The sequence below is a fragment of the Branchiostoma belcheri genome, unplaced genomic scaffold, assembly GCF_001625305.1.
Source record: "Branchiostoma belcheri isolate BF01 breed outbred unplaced genomic scaffold, Haploidv18h27 scaffold34, whole genome shotgun sequence".
In the NCBI taxonomy this organism is placed as follows: Eukaryota; Metazoa; Chordata; class Leptocardii; order Amphioxiformes; family Branchiostomatidae; genus Branchiostoma; species Branchiostoma belcheri.
This window is the reverse complement of record NW_017803954.1, coordinates 457167-476326: the sequence shown is the minus strand read 5'-3', so window position 1 is coordinate 476326 and position 19160 is coordinate 457167. Positions and strand designations below refer to the sequence as shown.

Genomic DNA, 19160 nt, shown 5'->3' with positions numbered 1-19160 from the left:
AGGTGCGCAGAGAAAATCTACACCACTGAAAACACTACAGGAAGAGTGATCTGCATGCAGATGAAGGTCCACCCTGTCCCACTTGAATAGCTTCCATATCAGCGAGAGAAAAAAAGGTTACCCGGACCAAGGACATGATACAATATAATGCCCTTGCCGGACTAAGAGATGTGGTAGTCTCAAAGCAGATGTTTGGAGGCATGAAGATCGGACTATCCCGTTTACTAACGCGGAGTAGTCAGGTGGAATTCTACGAACTACAAACCGATGGAAGTTGATTTTCAGCCAAAATTTATTCAAATATAATTCTAAGACCAAAATATCAGTTAGAAGAAGGGACCATCACAAAACTACCAATGGATCAGAGCTGAGGATTCCGTCTTCCTTATTTGCTGTCCAACTGGGGTAGCCGTGTCAGAAACCATTCTCTGTTGTCACGGCAACAATAAACCGCCTCCAGACGCGCCACACACGCCTTGTGACGCGCGGCCTGGTCTTGTTTTCCCGGTCGTGATGCTGCATAAGGATGAAGCACGGTGCTATTTTTAACCCGCCTGTAAAAAAAACTACAGAAAAAGCAGGTCAGATGTGGCGATATCAATATTCAACAAAAACATTGTCCAGCCAAATGTGTGTAGTTTCCGCTGACCGATGTTGTGTACAAAACAGAACTCATCAGAACACAGTGGCTCTCAGTAATCAGCATTATCGACATGCTAGCGGCGGAGTCGGAGCCTGCTCTACCATCCTTTCAGAGCAAACAGGTAGATCGATACTAAGTTATTGTACAGGATCGATCTGTTCTCGCCTCTTAGTCCAGGCAGGGCTGTTTGAATAAAACCTTGGTGCAGGTAAAGAGGTAGGGACGAAGACAAGTCTTGTAACACAATATTAGTCCAAATGTACCAAACATGAGTGGTGTTCGTGTTCCCTCTCGAAGCGAAGTGGGGGAACTTTGCATGAATACAGCTCATTATCACATTTCACACTCACTCTTTATTTGCTTCTGGCACGTTTTACTTGATCGTCGTTACGAATTTCTATAAAGAAACGTCTGAAAACACATGCTTTCGAGAATAACCTCTCATTCCTCATCTCATTTCACAACATCGGAAAATATCAAGCCACAACATTCAGATGTTCCTCCGGAAGGCAATATTCCAGTATCTGCTGCTCTCTACTGTAGACCATACAAAAACATTTCGCATTTTTGGTCGCGTCACAATACTGAAGACAAACAGATACACTGGTTCATCCCAGTCCCCCAAAATAAAGCAATTGACGCATTCATTAGCCACATGTCTGGAGGTAACATTACCGTAATAATAGGTCTGGCGTGTGGCAGAAAAACAACTTTTCGCTTCAGGCATGAACATGTGTAGGCGCAGCACGTGCGTATAACAGGTAGTCATACCTGCCATACCGGTTTGTCCCGTTAGGGGCGTGAGCATCCAAACCCTAAAAATAGCGCCCTCCTCCATCGGGTAGTCCAGCCGCGCGTTCCCTAGCAACGGATGTCACATCGGAGTGCAGGCTATGCCGCCAATGGTGATGCTGCCGACTCATAAATACAGAATTTCCTCGCCCAACCCTTGGCTTGGGTGTTCTGGGAAGTCGTCCTGAGCGGCCACACACAACCCAGACACAAATGTTGTCACATTCTCGTTTGCGCTACTGGTCAACGTAAACCCACAGGAGGAAGGGGTAAATCGTTCTGATTTGTAGACCAAGATGACAGATAAGACATCAACACAACATAATATAAGATAACATGTAAATAGTTTGTCTACTGTAGAAGAAGTGAATAAAAGGACGTCGAGTTTAAAACGTATTTAAAGCCTGTTCGCTACTAATTTACTTGGCGTGATGGCCGGGGGCGACAGAAAAGTGTACTTGAAAACAGGAGTGGTAGCCAGGCTACGCTAATTGGCCATTAGTCCTACATGTCCGAGCAGATGTGAAGACGGATTCTTCAAATGACTTCCTGTCCTCCTCTTGTTCTCACCGGCTTTAGCTCTAATGCCTAATGGAGTGCACACGGGAGTGGATACCTCACAGACGTACTCGTAAATCCTTGTGGTTGCTAGTACCCGCTAACGCTAGGATATACTAGTATTCCTATCCCAGTTAAAACACCTGCCGACTTGGTCATATTGCTGGCTCCATGACTACGCTGGCCTAAGTTTAGCATCAACAACAGGCCAGCGAATTTATCACTCCTGTTTTATGACTTTTATCCTGTTATGGTTGATTCCGTTTTTTTTTATTTTGCCGACTCACTCATATCATCAAACCTCCTTGTCTCAACACACAGACTCTGAGAGCAACAACACCTTCGCCGTCTGCATGCCGGACTTGGCGCGTGGGTGCATGTGCGTGTAAGTCGGTATGTGTGTCAGACTCTGTTTGTTTACATGTCGGCAAACGCTACTGCCCATGCGGGCTACATCAAGGCTGCCTCACGACGTCAACAACACATTTTTGTGCGTCTGCCAACATGCTTCTCACTGGTATATATGTCTGGGCCGCCAAGGTCAGATTCACACATGCTCAAGGTCACACAACTTGGTCCAAACACGAACTACGTCATTGCTGGCAACGAGGAACTGCCCAACAGTTTACTGAGGTCAGAGTATGCTTCAGTTGAACCAAGTGGCTATTTAACCTCCTTGGTTGAACAAATTACCCTTTAGCGTAAAATGGCCACTTGTTGTACATACTGTACTCTTTCCTCATTATTACTTTATTTCTTGTAATTAGCCTTTGGGCAAGAACTTGCAATAAAGTCGCATGACACAAGGCGCAGATTTACCGATAGTGGCCTGGGTGCCATTTTGCCTTTATTAGTGTCCTCCTCGTCCGACCCACATGTGTTGGCCTTGAATAATCTCGCAAGCAGGTACTTTTCAAAGTCACTAGAAAATCTAGATGTAGAAGAGGTCAAAAGAAATGGCCGACGAGATAAAGAATATCTGTTTGACGACAGAATCTAAATCCCAAAACTTAGATGGATACAGATATTATAAGGTAACCGAAATTAGACTAATGTCTATCTATAGTTCACTTTCAACACTTCGGATTTCAAATGATTTCTCCACGTGACTTGACACAAATTACTAGTACAAGTTTTTATTTATTTATTACTCCGTGAAGGAGGTCAGGACCTCCGGACGGAGTGTTGTAATCGGCTGATTTTTCATGTTCGCAGTCAAAACACTGGGTTCTCTTTGTGTAATCGGCACGCAATTTTATACGCCGTCTGCGGGCATGCCCGTGTTGATGCACGAATGTGTATTTTTGCCGTTGCTGCTTTCGCGGTCAATGTAATATCGCAGACGCACCCCTACAATTACGAGGCGAATTGGAATGGTCCAGAAAAACGCGTTGTTTGGAATAGCAGTGGGGTTCAAAAAAGTTCATGCAGATACGGGGTGGTTTTTATAAGTGGTTCCAGATGTTTTTGCCCATGGTTAAGAGATGCCAAGTTTTTTGGAAGATGTTCGCAGCCAAAACGCATTCTTCCGTACGTCGCATTTCTGTGTAATTTCGCATGTCGTGTTGCATTATGTCCGGGATGATGCACGTCTTTTTATTTTTACCGTAGCTGTTTTGATATTGGAGTAAATGCTTATTTTCGAAACATCCCCATTTCTTTGAAATGGTTTCGTCCGTTTATGCAACTGTTACTGCGCTAATGACGACCAGTCGCGCTGTCCTGATACACCGCGAATGTGCGAGTGTTCCCTGTAGACAGTCCCGGGAGTCATTTTTTGCACCATTCCAGGAGCCAACCAAAATACGTTCATGAACCGAGTCCAAAAAACCGAAACGTGAAAATCGGATGATCGGACCTGATGTACATTTCTCTTTCTATAGATTGTACACACAATACACACATCTTTAGATAATCTGGCCATGGCAGGTTAAAAAAAAAAGTAACCCTGAATCATACTAGATTAGCGTAAATGCATGTTAATGCGTTCAAAACAAGAAAAAAATTGTTTCCGGGTATTAATCTCTTGAATCACGGCGCTGAATATTGACGCAAAAATATTTCGGGCATCGCGCGCCCTTCCCGCGTCACGTGTAGGCATCTCGCATCTCTGATTGGTTGTTGCGTCTTAAGATGACTGAGCCGACGCGCGTTTAAACAATTTTTCTTTGTTCGACTTATCACACTTCACAGAGAATTGTCGCCAATGGCTACTTCTTTTTGTTGCAATATATAATACTTCACGGAGAATTGTCACCTATGGCTTCTTGTTGCTCTTAAAAACAGTTGGGTGGTACCTTCAGTCTCTGAAAGACTGATTTCCAAGGTAGCCCAACAGAACATACACAATGGACAACATGGAATACAATAAAATTAAACAAAATAAAACAGATTAATCAAATGATCAATCGTAGCAAATGACAATAAATGATATAAACAGAGGGTACACGTAATCAATCATACAAACACAACGGAACAACCAAAGCAAATAGTCAAAATCGTTAGGCATAGTCGTATTGTCAAATATGTAGTAACTACATGTTTAATACGCGCGACTTTCACTTTTCACGGCCAGTTTTTCACTATGGTGCGATCAACTAGAGTCTATTGCGGAAGCCGGAAGTAAATGTTGGATCAGACGGAAGTTGTTGTGATGTAGACAACCGGTTGATAACGCGATACAATCACATCACATATGTATATAGGCTACACCTTCCTGACCTTCCCATGAGTTCAGTGGCACAAGCTCCTCACTCCGGGCTACGCCAATAATTCTGAGACGCTACCAATTCAGAGCCCTAGTTGCCACTCGTCGTAGTCGGACCTCGTCCAGATTTTGGGCATTGAAAGAAAAAAAACAAGCTCGGCCCTCTCAGCCATCAGGACCGTGAATGGCTCTGAGGTTCGCCCGGAGGGACCCAGGAGTCTCCCCACATGTAGAGTCGACTTGGTCCATTTTACTCCCGGGTATCCCAGACAATAACGCGCATTGTGGACCACCGGGCTCGCTGTAGATTTATGGAGACTTTCCCCCCTCCTGTCGTAAATTCAGTTCAGCATGGCGCCGCACATTTGCCTAGCTTGTTGTTCTGTCGGGGTAAAACCGGACGGGCAGTCGAGGTGGCACGTCTGTTTTTACGGGCAGTCCAAACACGAGAAGCACGAACTCCCACAGTAGCAGATGGGCTGCTTCTTCAAAAGGTAGTGCTGTGTGAGGGTATATTAGTAGTACTCTTCAAGCAGATACAAGGCATCGGCTTTTCTCTTGTTTAAACATCTTCCAAACGTGAAGATCTGTCATATTAGATGGGGACATTTTGCAATCACACAACATGACGGTGGAACGGTAATAAAGTAACATATACGAGTGACCTCTCTGGATCATAGACGTCTTGACCAAAACTTGCTTTCAAGTAACGCAAAAAGACAGGGGAAAAGAACTCGATCTCTCTTTGATCAAGGACGTTCTATCAGACACACGGAAACTCCAATCAAAACGTATCTAGACCCAGAGTTCTCTGTGTTCACCATCCTGTGTTGATGTTTGTCTCCCAATACTAGTAGTTGATTCCAGGCATGCCTGACCTACATATACCACGCAAGGCGAGCCAGCAAATACTGGCCTCCCCCTCGATCTACACAAAATCATAGCCTGGGTGCTAGACCCATAGCACACTGGACACAAGTATACTTTTGTGTCCAGTGTGCTATGGGTCTGGCACTCAGGCTCCAAAAATCAATCCCCTGCAAATCACTTCACAACTTATGGATTTGTTTGTGAAAAAAGGTGGACCACACGTACCTACTGACCTACATCTCTGGAATGTTGATACTCGGGTGAGTCCGGCGGAGCCGACGGAATAACTAGCCACACAAAGCAGGCACCTCTCCAAACCCCGGTGACATGTCACACCTCACATGGCTTCTACACAATTCATTTACTTCTCTCTTTCTCACTACAGAAGTGGCCCGAGTTGTAATGATTGTAACACATTGAAATCTCTTCATCTGTGGGATACGGTAGGATTTTACTAGCACAAAGCGGAGTGTGTCTTTATTACATATTTACCGGATACTGGTATTTCAGACCACGCTTACCAGCTCAGCTCCTTAGTCTCCAAGTAGATGTTGGGAGGAGAAATCGCAAAGCGGTCGTATAAAGCACGTTTGCGTATTTTTTTCATGTGCCCTTTCAGTCAAAAAACAAAACAAAAACATTTGTGATAGAAACGGGCATTTTGGATACTCTCCAAGCAGAGGTTGGTGGTGAAGATTGTGATCTTTCTATCTAGCAATTATGCCCCGTATTTTTTTTTCTGTCGCTACCCGCATTTCTGTTGGTGGGGTAGCGACAGAAATCACAATCTTCCCAACCAACTTCTGCTTGGAGAGTAAGTTTAGAAAACGAGTCCTGTCCCAACATCTGCTTGAGGACCCCCCCCGTGTGTACAGAAGCCTCACCCCAGTCCGTACTTGCTACCTTCTACAGTGAACGGTGGCAGCAATGTTTACATTTTCAAAGTCTATAGTAGGGTATACAATGTATTCCCTGTCAGCGTGATCACTACCGAGAGGAACCACGTTTCTGCCGCTGTTTATAAATTACCGCCATCCACGGTGGCCAGAGTGGACCGGTGATTGACGTGCCCAGATTACGTCATCACTTTCACTTTTCAGCGGCGCCACGGAATTCCCCACGACAGGGCTCGCGCGGCTCGGACAGGGAGATGCCGTGATTTACAATAGTGTAACACTGTGCGCCCTTCCAGGCTAATAATTAATATCCCCATCCTTCGGGGTCATCGTGTTGAAGACAAATCTGGCGGTTTTAGGTTCGGGGCCACCCTGGCTCCGGCCCGGCCACATCGCCGATGTAGGCCACGATCGGGAAGCTCGCCTGTAATTTGATCACCCGAACGATCTGTCAAGGCCCGCGGAACTTTGGCGCCAGCATGGTCAATTGATAGCGGAGAGGCGCGCCCCGGAGACCCTGGCTAATTGGGCCTCGTATCCCGTAAGAAGACTCTTCTCGTGGGGAACCCAAGTCTGTACGTTCCACATGAGTTTGTTTGAGACATCCAAGCGCGAACGGCGTGAAGGTTTTCTCCTTCTCTAGCAGGATCGGCATCACGACTTCTAATGCGAAGTCCGGGAGGTGGTTCGTCCCACTGACAAAAAGCGCGCCACTTTTGAAAATTCAGATAGGAAGCGAGAGGCGGCATGGCGTGTCGACACTGTCGCACAATACCTCACATCTGTGCTACATGCCTACCACTGAACCATTCATGGCAGTATTTCTGTGTTTCAGTGCTCTGGCAACATTCCACCGTCTCGTGGTCAGACGGTATAATAGCTTATCCCTTTCCCTACCAAGCCTGGGCCTGGACGGCATCTGTTCCATGCACGCCAAACTATCCATGCCAAACAACTTTCTAGATGTAACTGTATATCATTCAGCCTGTAGCCTATGGGCTGTTACATAAGTTGAGATGTGGTTATGTCTGTTCGTCGCCAGTAGTTGTATCGCGACTTACGTCAGTAATGCATTTCCTCTATCTACTGTCACTACTAGTACTAGTATTTAGGAAATCAGCTGTATACATATATATATGGTAAAGTTTTCTTCCGTGCGAGAGGACAAATTCACGACTCAAACGTAAAGCAGAAAGTGTCATTCAATTTCAAATTTCCACCTGGCCCCTATCAATATCACCTGATGGAACGATTTTATCCACCGCTGTAACTAGCGTTCCTGCTTGCCTGCATACTCCAGGTTATTTACAACAACACATTTCCGTGCAGTTCTCCTTGAACTGGTCTGTGTACAGTGTGGTAAGTGGTAGGCTGTTGTGCTCAGGAAGCTGGGCTTCGGTTCGCGTTTGACCGCAATCCGCAAGCACTTAGCGGTAATTTCTGCGTACACAGAAGGCTCAGTAACCACATACTTGTCCCGGGTTTTGCCCGGGTTCTCTTACCCGCCTATTATTTCCACGACAATACACGACAACCTTTCAAGTATGCGAACACCACACGCCTCTTGGTAGGCCGCCGACACGCTGGCTTAGGTTTCAACTTGTTTGGTCGTCAGTTTCAACAAGCTAGGCCAATGGCACCCTCCCAGTCAGATAGCTCCCGAAGTTACTCTGCACGCTGTATATAATTACTTGTTTGCAATTTTATCACACCTACTCACATCAGACGCAGCAGAGTACAAGCTAAGGATTTCCTCATTTTAAAGCCAAGTGTGCATGCAAGTGTAATGGACAGGAGTAATCGTTGGGTATGTTTTAATACATGATCTATGTGCATGATGTGAGCGGGAACGCGTGTATGTCTTACGTGCGCCAGTGACCTTGCCTGGGTACCAGTGCCAAACCCACAGCACACTAGGCTCAGAATTACCTTATGTGATCACGGTGTGCACATAGGATACAGTAACTTTGAGCCGAGTGTGCTGTGGGGCTGGCATCCAGTGAAAGTGTATACATACTGCAGTGGTCGCACTGTTTTCCTTCGTGAATTACTATGTCGACCGAAATTCTGTCAATCCAGCTTACTAAAGTGTCCAAATACTGCTAAATTTTCAACACCACCGTCTCAGTCTAACGCGGTGTGGTCAACTATTAGTAATGATGTCATACTCCAGTATGTGGCAAACGTCAGTAAGGTACTGAATAATATACATACTAACATTAGCTGAAAATGCCACGTCTACTGGTGTTTTATCAGTGACTGTCGAACGTATTTTCATGAGAGTTCTGCTTTTATCAGAGGGTGAGAAACGCTGGTTGATACAGCCTTACGCCCTCCAGAGTTTCCATGGCCCACCGCCGTTTCCAATACAGTATTACCTGCCTAACTGCACATCCCCATATCGGCGGGTGCCCACTCTGACCAACAAATTAGCCTAAGGTCCGAATGCATACTACTCCTAGGATTTACATCAACCAAGATATATACGACGACCTGACTGTGAAGACTAACGCCGCAACTGTAACTATATACCCGTGTTCCCACTTAATAACTTGCTACTTTTATTTACTCCCACGACTCTAAAATATCAATCAATGTGGCGAAAATGAAGAGCAAAAAGCCAATGCTTCCATGGAACGAGCAGAACTCGATTTATTCCTATGGTTGAACAGAACAAGTGTACTAAATATGAACAGTATAAACACTTTTGTAGTGTCATTTTTTTCAATAAGAACAAAGTAATGAAGAATAAACATTACAAAACTTGTCAATATAACAAATAACAAGGGAAATGATACGTCATAACAAATATGTTGCCGCTTTTCTGCAGTAAATACAATATAGAGCTCTCTTATAGAACCGGCGAATAGTTATCAAAAACCGTCAGCGCAGCTGAACGACGTAACATCTGAGCAAAACAATATATTTTCAGCTCAACTCCATTGGCTGGTAAACACAGTTAAACCTTTAACATAAATATTAACAATAGAGCGCTACATCTACAACTTTGCAACAACGTAATAAAATCAAACACCTCGGTTCCGAGATGGTAGTGACAACTGAACTAAACGAACGCAGTGATTTGAAAAGGTGAAAATGGGATGATGGCGCGAATTGAATGTGAATAGAGCGATTTGGTTCTCAGTAAGGCCAAATCTAGGCTGACAATACTAGGGCTGCGTTACAAAAATGTCAACAATTTCAGATACATATAAAATTTGAAATTCCGCATTGTCAACAATATCGCTGTATTGCTAGAACGTAATCTCCATGAGAATCAGTATAATAATCAAGCCATCATCTTCGTAAATCACCTCTGATCATTAGAGATAAATTTATATATAAAATCTCTAATTTCTGACTGCGAATATTCGTTACATCTAGCTGAGATTGGCCCCGGGAAGTGACGTCTGTGAACGATACAGCCTGTCAAGAATTGATCATCGCACACGCACACACAATTCTCATCATATTTGTATACAAAACATTCACTGCCCTATCTTCACAAAAGTTTCATTGATATCCAAAAAATATAGAAGCTTTTTGCTCTGGTGCGAGAAAGCGACAAGAGATTTGGAAGTAATTCGCACACCGGCGGCGAAATGGCATTTTACGCCGCCGAACTTATTACACAATACAGAATACATGCGCAACTGTTTTCTCAACATGTCATGGAACCTAGAATGCATTTAAATGTGCCCGTATTTTTCTTCACCATTGAGGCAGCAACTGTCCGCTCTAGAGCCACGTAGGTTTGTATCATTAGACCACGAAAGCTACTTTAACCACGGAGTTTTTCAAAAATGCTTCACTTTTTCATACCGCTCACACCAAAACAACAGTGGTACAGTTATCAATCGTCACGATTCGGACTGTTGACAACGTCTCAAGTCTAGGCAAGACACGATCAAGGATTACCTAAGCAAGCATCCCTCCATCAGAGCGAGCGATACAACAACAAAACGCAATTCGTTATCAATTCTGCATCCATTGAAATTGACGGAATGAGAAGGCTATTTATACATACAGTCCCTGGGTACGGTTCGGCAGAATCAAGTCCTATGCTTGGAGTTTGCATGCATGGCAAGTCCGATTCTTCGCGTATGCAAAGGTCCTGAATGAAGAATGAGTGCAGCACAGATTTGCTCCGAGTCATTACACCAATCCAAGCGAGGCGCTCTCTCTAAACAGGCCCGCTTCTTTCCCGTGGAGGTGCGCGCGGTCTTCAGGCTTTTGACGTTGGGTAGCTGGTTGGTGTTCTGCGGGCAATACTTGATGGTGTGCGCCTCCTCTCCCGTCGCATGGCACAGCGGACACGTGTAGGCCATTAGAACAGGACACGTTACCTTCCCCGTACAGTCCTTTAACATGTGCGAAGCGTACACGGTCTCCGACTCCCCGTTATTACGACAGAACACACACACCTGACTTTTGCTGCCCACACCGCCGCTTGCCATTCTGCTGGCCCGTCGTCGAGCAGCTACCGAGAAGAGGATGTCCCGGTCGCGGGAGCTGAGAGAGGCACTGGGAGGCTCTCGGCGCCGCTGCCTGCTGAAGTCGTACCCGTCTAAGCTGTTGGGCGGAGAGTCCAACCGCAGATCACCGAACAAGGACGCGAAGCCCAGCTCCAAGTCGCTCTCTCGGCCGTTGAGGTAAAAGTCGCTACTCGCTGAAGAAGAGGAGCCTGAACTACCCAGGCTGTCGAAACGCTCTCGGCTGATAGGCGCGAACAGCCTGTCAACTTCTTCGTCGCTTGTCGGGCTCAGCGACGGACTGAGCCCCGTACTGCCACTGCCTAGGGGGTCGGAGAGGGGTAGGGAGGGGGCGGGCCTCCGTACTGGCATGTCCAACCCCGTGAACGACTCTGGGATGCCCTGAGCTGCTATCTGGACGTTCTTGACCAAGTCCACGAGGCCGAGGTAGTCCCCCCAGACGGAAAAGTCCGAGCGGACAGGAACGGGCTTAGTGTAGGATCGGTTGAGCTGACTTCGGTTAAGTTCGTTCAGCGAGCTCGTCAAAGGCAGAGGCTCGAGCAAATCCTCCGCGCCCGGCAGGTACATGGCTCGCAACATGCTGGTGTTACTGCGGCGCCGCCGAAACAGACGTTACCGGAACGTTAACACACCGCTCACTCGAAGTATCGTACCGCGTCTCGTGCCGTTACTCCTTCGGTACGACAGGCCGAACTGCTGATTCCCTGCCGTAGTTAAAGAGCAGTTCCCCACCCGTTCCTTCTTTTCTGCTGCCTACGCTCCGAATAAACTCCTATGTTGGAAAAGTTGTAAGAAAACATAGGCCCTGTTTGACAAAGGAAAGAGGCGGAGTTTCGTTGACCTCAAGGCTTGTTTTTATCGCATTCCGGGCACACTGCGCCTGCGTAATCGGTCTGGGCATGCGCACACCTGTTGTATACGTAATTAATATTCTCGGCCTTCTCCTATCGCTCACGTGAGCTGTCAGGAGCAGCGACCAAGCCAGACACGCTGGCGCCAAACACTATCACATGGACGCATCGGACCAATGCCGTCAACGCAGAACAAGCACCCCGTTGTTCAGGAGTCGATTTGCAGTCGGCGGAACGGTAGAGAAGCATGCAAACCACAAACCGCATGGGCCAAGAAGAGGGGCCGCTGGGGTTTTCTGGAATGTTGCGGCAGGGAAGCCAGTACACACCGCATGCCAGGCTCCACTTTCGCGGCTTCGCACGGCTGCGAAATTCGTTCTTATTTCCCGCGCTCTCGCTGGCGTTTTTTCCCTAGCTCAGTATCGCACCTCGCCCTGTTTAGCACTACAAACGCGGGTCAGGATAAGTGGCCATTGTTGTTTATCGCTCTCATCAAACAAGTTCTCCGCCCCTTCCTGACGAGAGATACCCCGTCACAAACAAGTGGGACTGTCGGTACACATGCCGAATTGGTTTCACTCGTTAGCACGACATCTCTAATCAAACCGCAACTTATTGATATGGAAAACAGCCGGGTAGAGATTAGAAACAGCCATTGATGGCCCAGATATTGTTTGTGACACTTTCCTTCGCTAATTTTACCCTCCGGACCTCTCTTTTATTCCCAGTCATTTCTCACATCCAGCTAGAACTCGCACCTCGTCCCACAATGACATCAATTCAGTAGGGGAATAGATTCAAGAACATAAAAGAAGCTCCCACACACAGTAAAATCTTTGTGAATAAATTTCCGATGACTGCCCACAGCGAGTGACCAACAGAAAACGATATCCTAGATCCAACAGAAGGCTCCTTGCGGCATACAGTATCGCCGAGTTTCCTTGCCGCAGCCCCCACTACCAAGGGGCTTTCACCTCGCGTGACGTCAGTGTATTTACGGAGGACTCATTATGCGATAACCCCGCGGCCACAAGTCAATTCTTCTGTACACTGTTTGCCACTCTGTGCGCACCGGCTGGAAAATTGGGCCACAATCAGCGCGGCGTTACTCTCAACCGCCAAACTGGGCCATCCGTCTAATCCCCGTTGGTGCCAGGACAAGGGAACACACTGACAGCCACATTACATAATTTGTAAAAAAAAAAAAGTAAAGAAGAGACATCGAGCTAGTTTCAGGCAACCTTTCAGTACGAGAAAGTTTATGGTGTTAATTTACATTGACAACCAATGAGCTTCAAAAGGTCCTTGTGACAACTGAGAAAATGATACAACTTCACATAAACGGACAAATTGCGAGAATCCTACACCAAATAAAACTGCACAAAAATAGTTCAAATACAACATGAAACTTTACTTCCTATTAACTCTCCCAGGTTTGCTGTTATCTCTTCACTCATATCTGGTCCAACTACAAACCTCAATGTCTGCAGACTATATTGTGCCGATTAGAGCTTGCCTTTTCTTTATATCTTATGCCAAGGAGGTTTAAAATTCAACCTTCAATGGTTATGCATATAAAAGCCCCCCTCCCCACCCCCCAATGTGGTGGTGACTAATATAAAAGCAGTGCTTAGAAAGGACACACCAAACTCAGGCCTTCACCAAACTAATATATTACTGTGTCAGTGTGTGGGTCACTAATAAGCACCTAAAATAAAACCACCATCACAGTAAAATAAAATAAAAAAACACGGGTACATGTATATCTATATGCATATCATGATTTGACAAATACGAAGTACGACATGTATAAACTAACTATTTGTCTCTGCCCACTCCCAGTTACTAGTATATCAAGATATACATTGGAACTTAAGACTCTAGATACCTGATATAGAAAAGAACTAAATAGGAACAATATCTGGCATTCAGAATTCAAATGTTAAAAATTATTGCACATAATAGCTTACAATATGATATGTGAATTGCCATCTAATTTCTTCATACTTCAGCATCATTGTGCCTGATACAGTGGCAGGTCTTTGGCAAAACTTTGAATGTTCTGAGAAAAGACTGTTTATCTTTCCTTGAGACCTTTGAGGTTTCTCTGCCCATGGTCTTCCAGACCAATATCCCCTTCTTCATCCCCCAGACCTGAAATGTACCAACCCTCAGCATAGGGACAAACCATTATACAGAGCAGATATGTATAGCAGAATTGGATGAGCCAGCCTGGAGGAGATGGGGAGATTTACAGGTTGTTGGGACTGGCGCAGACGATGTACCATCTCCCTAACTCTGCTACAACATCAGAGCAGCGTGTGTGAACGTTATGATTCCCTGTGCTCCATGCAAAAATATTTTGCAATTAATGACTATGATTTACACTCTATAATATCCTTGGAAGAATTAAAATGCTCATCTCTTGGAAGTAGAAGATGGGAAGTACAATCAATAATGACCTAAGTGTGAGAGGAAAAGACTAACCAAAAAGCAGAAAAAGGTAGATTTCCTTTGATGTCCAGGTGTTCCAACATAGACTTGAAAGAATAGAGTTACTCAAGGAGGTTATTTTTAACCTTCTTGAGTTACAAGTTACTCAAATATACAGACAAAAAAGCAAACCTGTCTGTGACCCTTTGCTGTACTTTTGGCCATTTGTTCTCAGGGCTCAGAACAAAAATTCAAGAACAATGCCATGTATGTACCTGCAACTGTAATCAAATACTGGATGCTACTATTGATGTGCAAATTATTGGATAAAACATTCTGTCCATCCTTGCTTATGGACAACGATGGGGACGAGTCATCATACTGACAAACCTAAACATGTACCAGATGTATGGCTTGTGTATATATATATATGTAATAAAGTGTGCTTTCTTATTTCTAATTACACTAGCAATGCACTCATGGTCAAGAGTTTTCAATAGTGCCTTTGCAGTGTTGTGGTCATCAGATCTACATCAAGGCTGTAGCCAATCTGAGTCCAGGGAAAAACTTGACACGATACTTGGAAAACTGATGAGGCCCACAGTGACCTTCATTCTTTTTTCATGGCCACCTTCCTCTTTCTCTATGCAAAGCAGTTGTGCAGTGTATGCAAATCATTTGAACTACCATCTATTGTGCACGAAATTTTAGCCCCCAACCATATGTATATTGTTTGGCATAAGAGGTTCAAAAATTAGTAACAATATCATTTGATACCTACTAAGAAAACTTACAAGCATTCTGCTTGCTTTTTACCTCATAATGTTTACCTAGATCTGTCATGGTAAACTATTGTATTTCAAAATACCATTACCAATGTAAACAAACATGGTGGTAGCTCTTGGTGTGAAGTAAGATAGGCTGGTAGGTTTGTTTGTTCAGCATGTCATTCTCCAGTTCTTATATAGACAAACAAGACCAACAAGAACTGAGAGTCCTCACTGGGCACCAGTAAACATTTACTTGACTCTCCAACTTGTGTTGTTTAGATTTCCAAGCAGAATTTGAAAATTTGAGAGAAAATGTCTGTAAGATTTCCCAGGGAGGCTCGAAAAAGGACCTCTTGCAAATTAGTCTTTGTGACGGATCAACCTTGGAAAAAGTTGATCAATGGTTGATCAATCAAATCTGCTTGGAGATTTGAGTTAAATTTTGACTCTGACTGATTTCTTTCCTTTGTGCAATTTCTCAAGTTACATAGGATAAAAGGAGGAATATGGAAGGAGTTTTCTGACTTACAGAAAGCAGATTTGAAAGTAACACTTATATGAGGTCTGCATTCCTTCATTCATAAGCTTGATTTTCCCCCAAAAACTATCATAACCCAAAATACCAGAAGACATGGTGGGCTTTTGTTCCCATTGTTGTGCAAAGTGTTGGCGTCTTCTGGGAAAGCCTGGCTAGTGTACAGCAGGTCTGTGTGAAATGTTGACAAGGCTCTAAAAATTTGCACATCAGACGGTCCTCCTCAGCAGACTGGTTTTATGGCTACCATTGTGTCAATTCTTGCTCCCTGGTGCCAAAAACAATTAGCTCCCCCACCATCATAAATCACAGGAAGTGCAAACTTGAGTACAGGGAGCTAGGTGTCAAATGAGCAAGGTGTGGCAGGGTGCACCAGTGGAGGTGAAGGTAAGACTTTTTTTTTAGTGATTTTTCAATCACTTTTGGCAAAGATACATGGTTTTATCTGTCTCCTAGCTTGCACCATGTTGGCAACCTTGAACTGTAGGATCAGGTCTCTGCTGATTTCATTTTCGGTGTGTTCTGTATTCCAGTGGTTGGTGTTAGTGTTACAATCACAATGAGTCCACTGGATACAACTCCTGTGGAAAAGTCATCCTGATGACTTACAACATCCTTTCTGCTGACTGCAACCCCTACCGTATTGGGGTTGGGAACTCCAAAGGCTTGGCAGGAATCCTCACTCCTTCGGTCTGTATTGAAGTACGTCTCCACCAAACTACAGTACCTGGAAGAATAAGGACACAATATTAGCCATGGCTCTACTTGGCCCCTCTACTATTCCATGTTTACCTGGAGAACAATGAGAAAATGTATTTCAAAAGTACACTGCTTTAATTTTTCCCAGGGCACTAGCAGGGGTAAAAGACTTCAACAGAAGCATTGGCACAAGACTTGAAGGTAAAAGAAAACATTTATCTTCGTGGGAAAAGTCAGGGTTTATGACTACATGTTGCCTCCTGGTGGGACATCGGCTCCTCCAGCCTTTACTGCATTTTGTTCTCCTGAGGTTTTATTGCCCCCCTTTTCACTAGAGGTCATGATGCCACCCAGGAGTCGGCTCCGGTCGCCCATCATCCAGGGATTTTCCGATTAGAAAAGAGGTGTGAGGCTCATCACTTTTGAATCTCTGCACAGAATATAAGTTTATATTTGTTCCTTCTTGGTCCTAACAAGGAGGTTTTAATCCACTAAAACCTCTGTGGTCCAAACAAGTACTAGTATTCAATACACTTCTTGCTTAGCTTTCATCAAATGTTGTAGATTACAATTTGCTATGCTAGATCATGGAGGTAGAAAAAGTACCTCCATGGCTAGATCAATGTCTTCCTGGGCCCTTTTTTTTTTTTCTTGAGAAGTCAGCAAACCTACTCTCCACTCAGAGTTTGGTGGGGAAGATTTGTATCATACACCCCATTTTCTGTCACCACTCCCCACAACAGAAAATGGTATAGGACTTAGGAGACTAGGTCACAATCTTCCCCACCAATCTCTGCTTGGAGTGTACCATTTTATATTTTCCCTTTTTTGCGTCAGGCCATGAGAGATGAGAGTTTGCTGACGGCCAACTGGCTTGGGACGGTGTTGATGACAGTTCCCCATTTTGCACAGACAAGGATGCGTCCAAGGGCAGAGAGGGCATCCTGATCGTCCAAGACACCCAGTTTATAATAGGTTACAATCTTCCCCACCAACCTCTTGGAGAGTAACGTTACCATTTTTTGTTAGGTCAGACATTTTGCCTTTTGCAAATTTCCACCCTGTCGCTGGTAACAGCAAGTGAGCTCACCCAAGAAGCAAGAAGGGAAAGAAAGACAAAGTAAACATACTGGTAGCTATATTTACTTTAGTAGCCACAATTCATGACTGTTCAGGTGTGTCAATAAGGTAGTACCACAGCCACAGTCAGGGTTCATTATCTCTCAATCAGGTACTTACCATCCACAAGTGGTTGTTGTATAAAGCAATGTGGTTGATAGAGTGGTTCTTGAACATGTTTTTGCATGTGAGACTGTTTGTGCGTTTTTACATACTGGCAGCTGCTGAGCCTCTAAAATGTTTGGGCAACTTTATTCACATGAACCAATGATGCACTTCACTTCAACTTCCTCAATGACATACTCCCTATCCTCCTCTCAGAGGCCAAGAACCAATGTTTCGAAGCAAAGGAGCCTGAACATTCCAACAGACAACTTGAGCAGAAAAGTCTGCTTATCTCCCAGCTGTATTCCATGCCAAAGCAGTAAGGCTTTGCAGTAGGGTAAACTGCAGTGTAAATTAGGGCCTTGGGTTCATGACCTCCAGGTGCTGTGACCTTGTTCTAGTCCATGGGCCTGTAGTGTAGAGCACAATTTAACAAGAAACAGGGAATCATGCCCAGTAGGCTACAAGGGTATTTTGGAGGTGAAAAAAACATAGATTTTTGAAAGAGACGTTCAGCATAGAGGAATGGATGATGCCATTCCTGCAATAAAACTTTTCTATTTCATACCATGACAGGTAGATAATTTCTGTTTGTTAAAAATCTAGTATATACTAGATTGTACATGATGGTGAAATAGAGGAGTTATTGCAGGATAGGCATCATCCTGAGATGGTACATGTTTATCACAAAGCACCAGATTCTATTTTCTTCACCTCCATTTCCTGTCAGCAGGTTTTGGCAGGATGACATGCACAGCTTTAATTGCTTTCATGTATGAAAGACTTTCAAGTCTATGTTCATACCCATATTTGGTAATGTGAGAGGTCCAAATCCAGCCATTGATGTATGGAGAATGGGCTAACCTTCTCTGGTGGAGACATTTTCTTGGACAGTCTTGCTGACCACTAGCTCAAGAGACCAATAAAATCTGGTCTGTGTGGACAGGTGTACCGGATTCTTAATGCGTGTGTCATTAGGAAAATTGTCTATTATAAAGGAACTACCAAAAAGTAGTCACATTGGTCAGTTGGTCACTTGTACTAGTTGTAGGTTTCACTGTGCTACTTCTATCCATAGTTTGTACATCTCCATCTTCTGGACCATCTGCCTCCACCTTCCAATACCAATTTGATTTCTGCTTTCTTTTCATCTTCTAAGAAGCTTCTCGTGTTTCTAACGTCAGCTCTTATTAGCCTGCGGCCAATTACGTGTTCTGCATGATGAGGCCGTACTGATATATTTAGTCGACTCTTAGCCAACTAAGCTGGCAATAAGATGTCATTTGCTCATAAGAGGTTCATTGGACAGATGAGACTTTTTTGTGCGTGACAGTGCTCTATAAAAGTTAATCAGTCTTCGTGCTTTTGTGAAACATATATGAGCACAAAACACCTGTACTTGATTTTTTTTTTTGAGGACAGAACATCCGCTTGTGCTAATGACATCTGAAATGACGTTTCCTGTCACGTTGCATGTGTTCGTGTTTCATAGAAAGCTCTAACATGCTCCTCCTTGATTGGGGGAATTCCACTTCACTGACTTGGTGTCCTACAATTTTCTCAGAGCTAAAAGTCCTTGGTATTTAGTAAGAGGCATTTGTGAAGGATTTTGTGATGGCTACGGGCTGTTCCAATGTACGGTACCAGTAAAGCCAAGCTCACTTGCTTGCTTGCTCCTTCCATCATTCA

The 19160-nt window shown here is 44.5% G+C and overlaps 2 protein-coding genes across 8 annotated transcripts in view; both read right to left on the bottom strand.

Moving 5' to 3' along the window:
* Nucleotides 1–19160, bottom strand: part of LOC109475554 — a 154844-nt gene that overhangs the window by 94588 nt on the left and 41096 nt on the right. For 4 of the 7 annotated variants that reach the window (XM_019776214.1, XM_019776211.1, XM_019776213.1 and 1 more), the window contains one exon: nucleotides 16158–16275. The gene's annotated coding sequence lies outside the window, so the exon portion shown is untranslated. Of the gene's footprint in view, nucleotides 1–5795; nucleotides 5842–14435; nucleotides 14460–16157; nucleotides 16276–19160 lie in introns of those variants that run through there. The other 3 variants (XM_019776212.1, XM_019776218.1, XM_019776217.1) reach the window with 3 other exon arrangements.
* On the bottom strand, nucleotides 9094–11879 carry LOC109475556 (nanos homolog 1-like). Its single transcript, XM_019776224.1, has one exon. The coding sequence runs from the start codon at nucleotides 11536–11538 to the stop codon at nucleotides 10519–10521; it is 1020 nt and encodes a 339-aa protein (XP_019631783.1). The 5' UTR covers nucleotides 11539–11879; the 3' UTR covers nucleotides 9094–10518.

Bases quoted from the DNA above. Each gene is read 5' to 3' on its own strand.
- LOC109475556 (XM_019776224.1), bottom strand. From the start codon at position 11,538: ATGTTGCGAGCCATGTACCTGCCGGGCGCGGAGGATTTGCTCGAGCCT.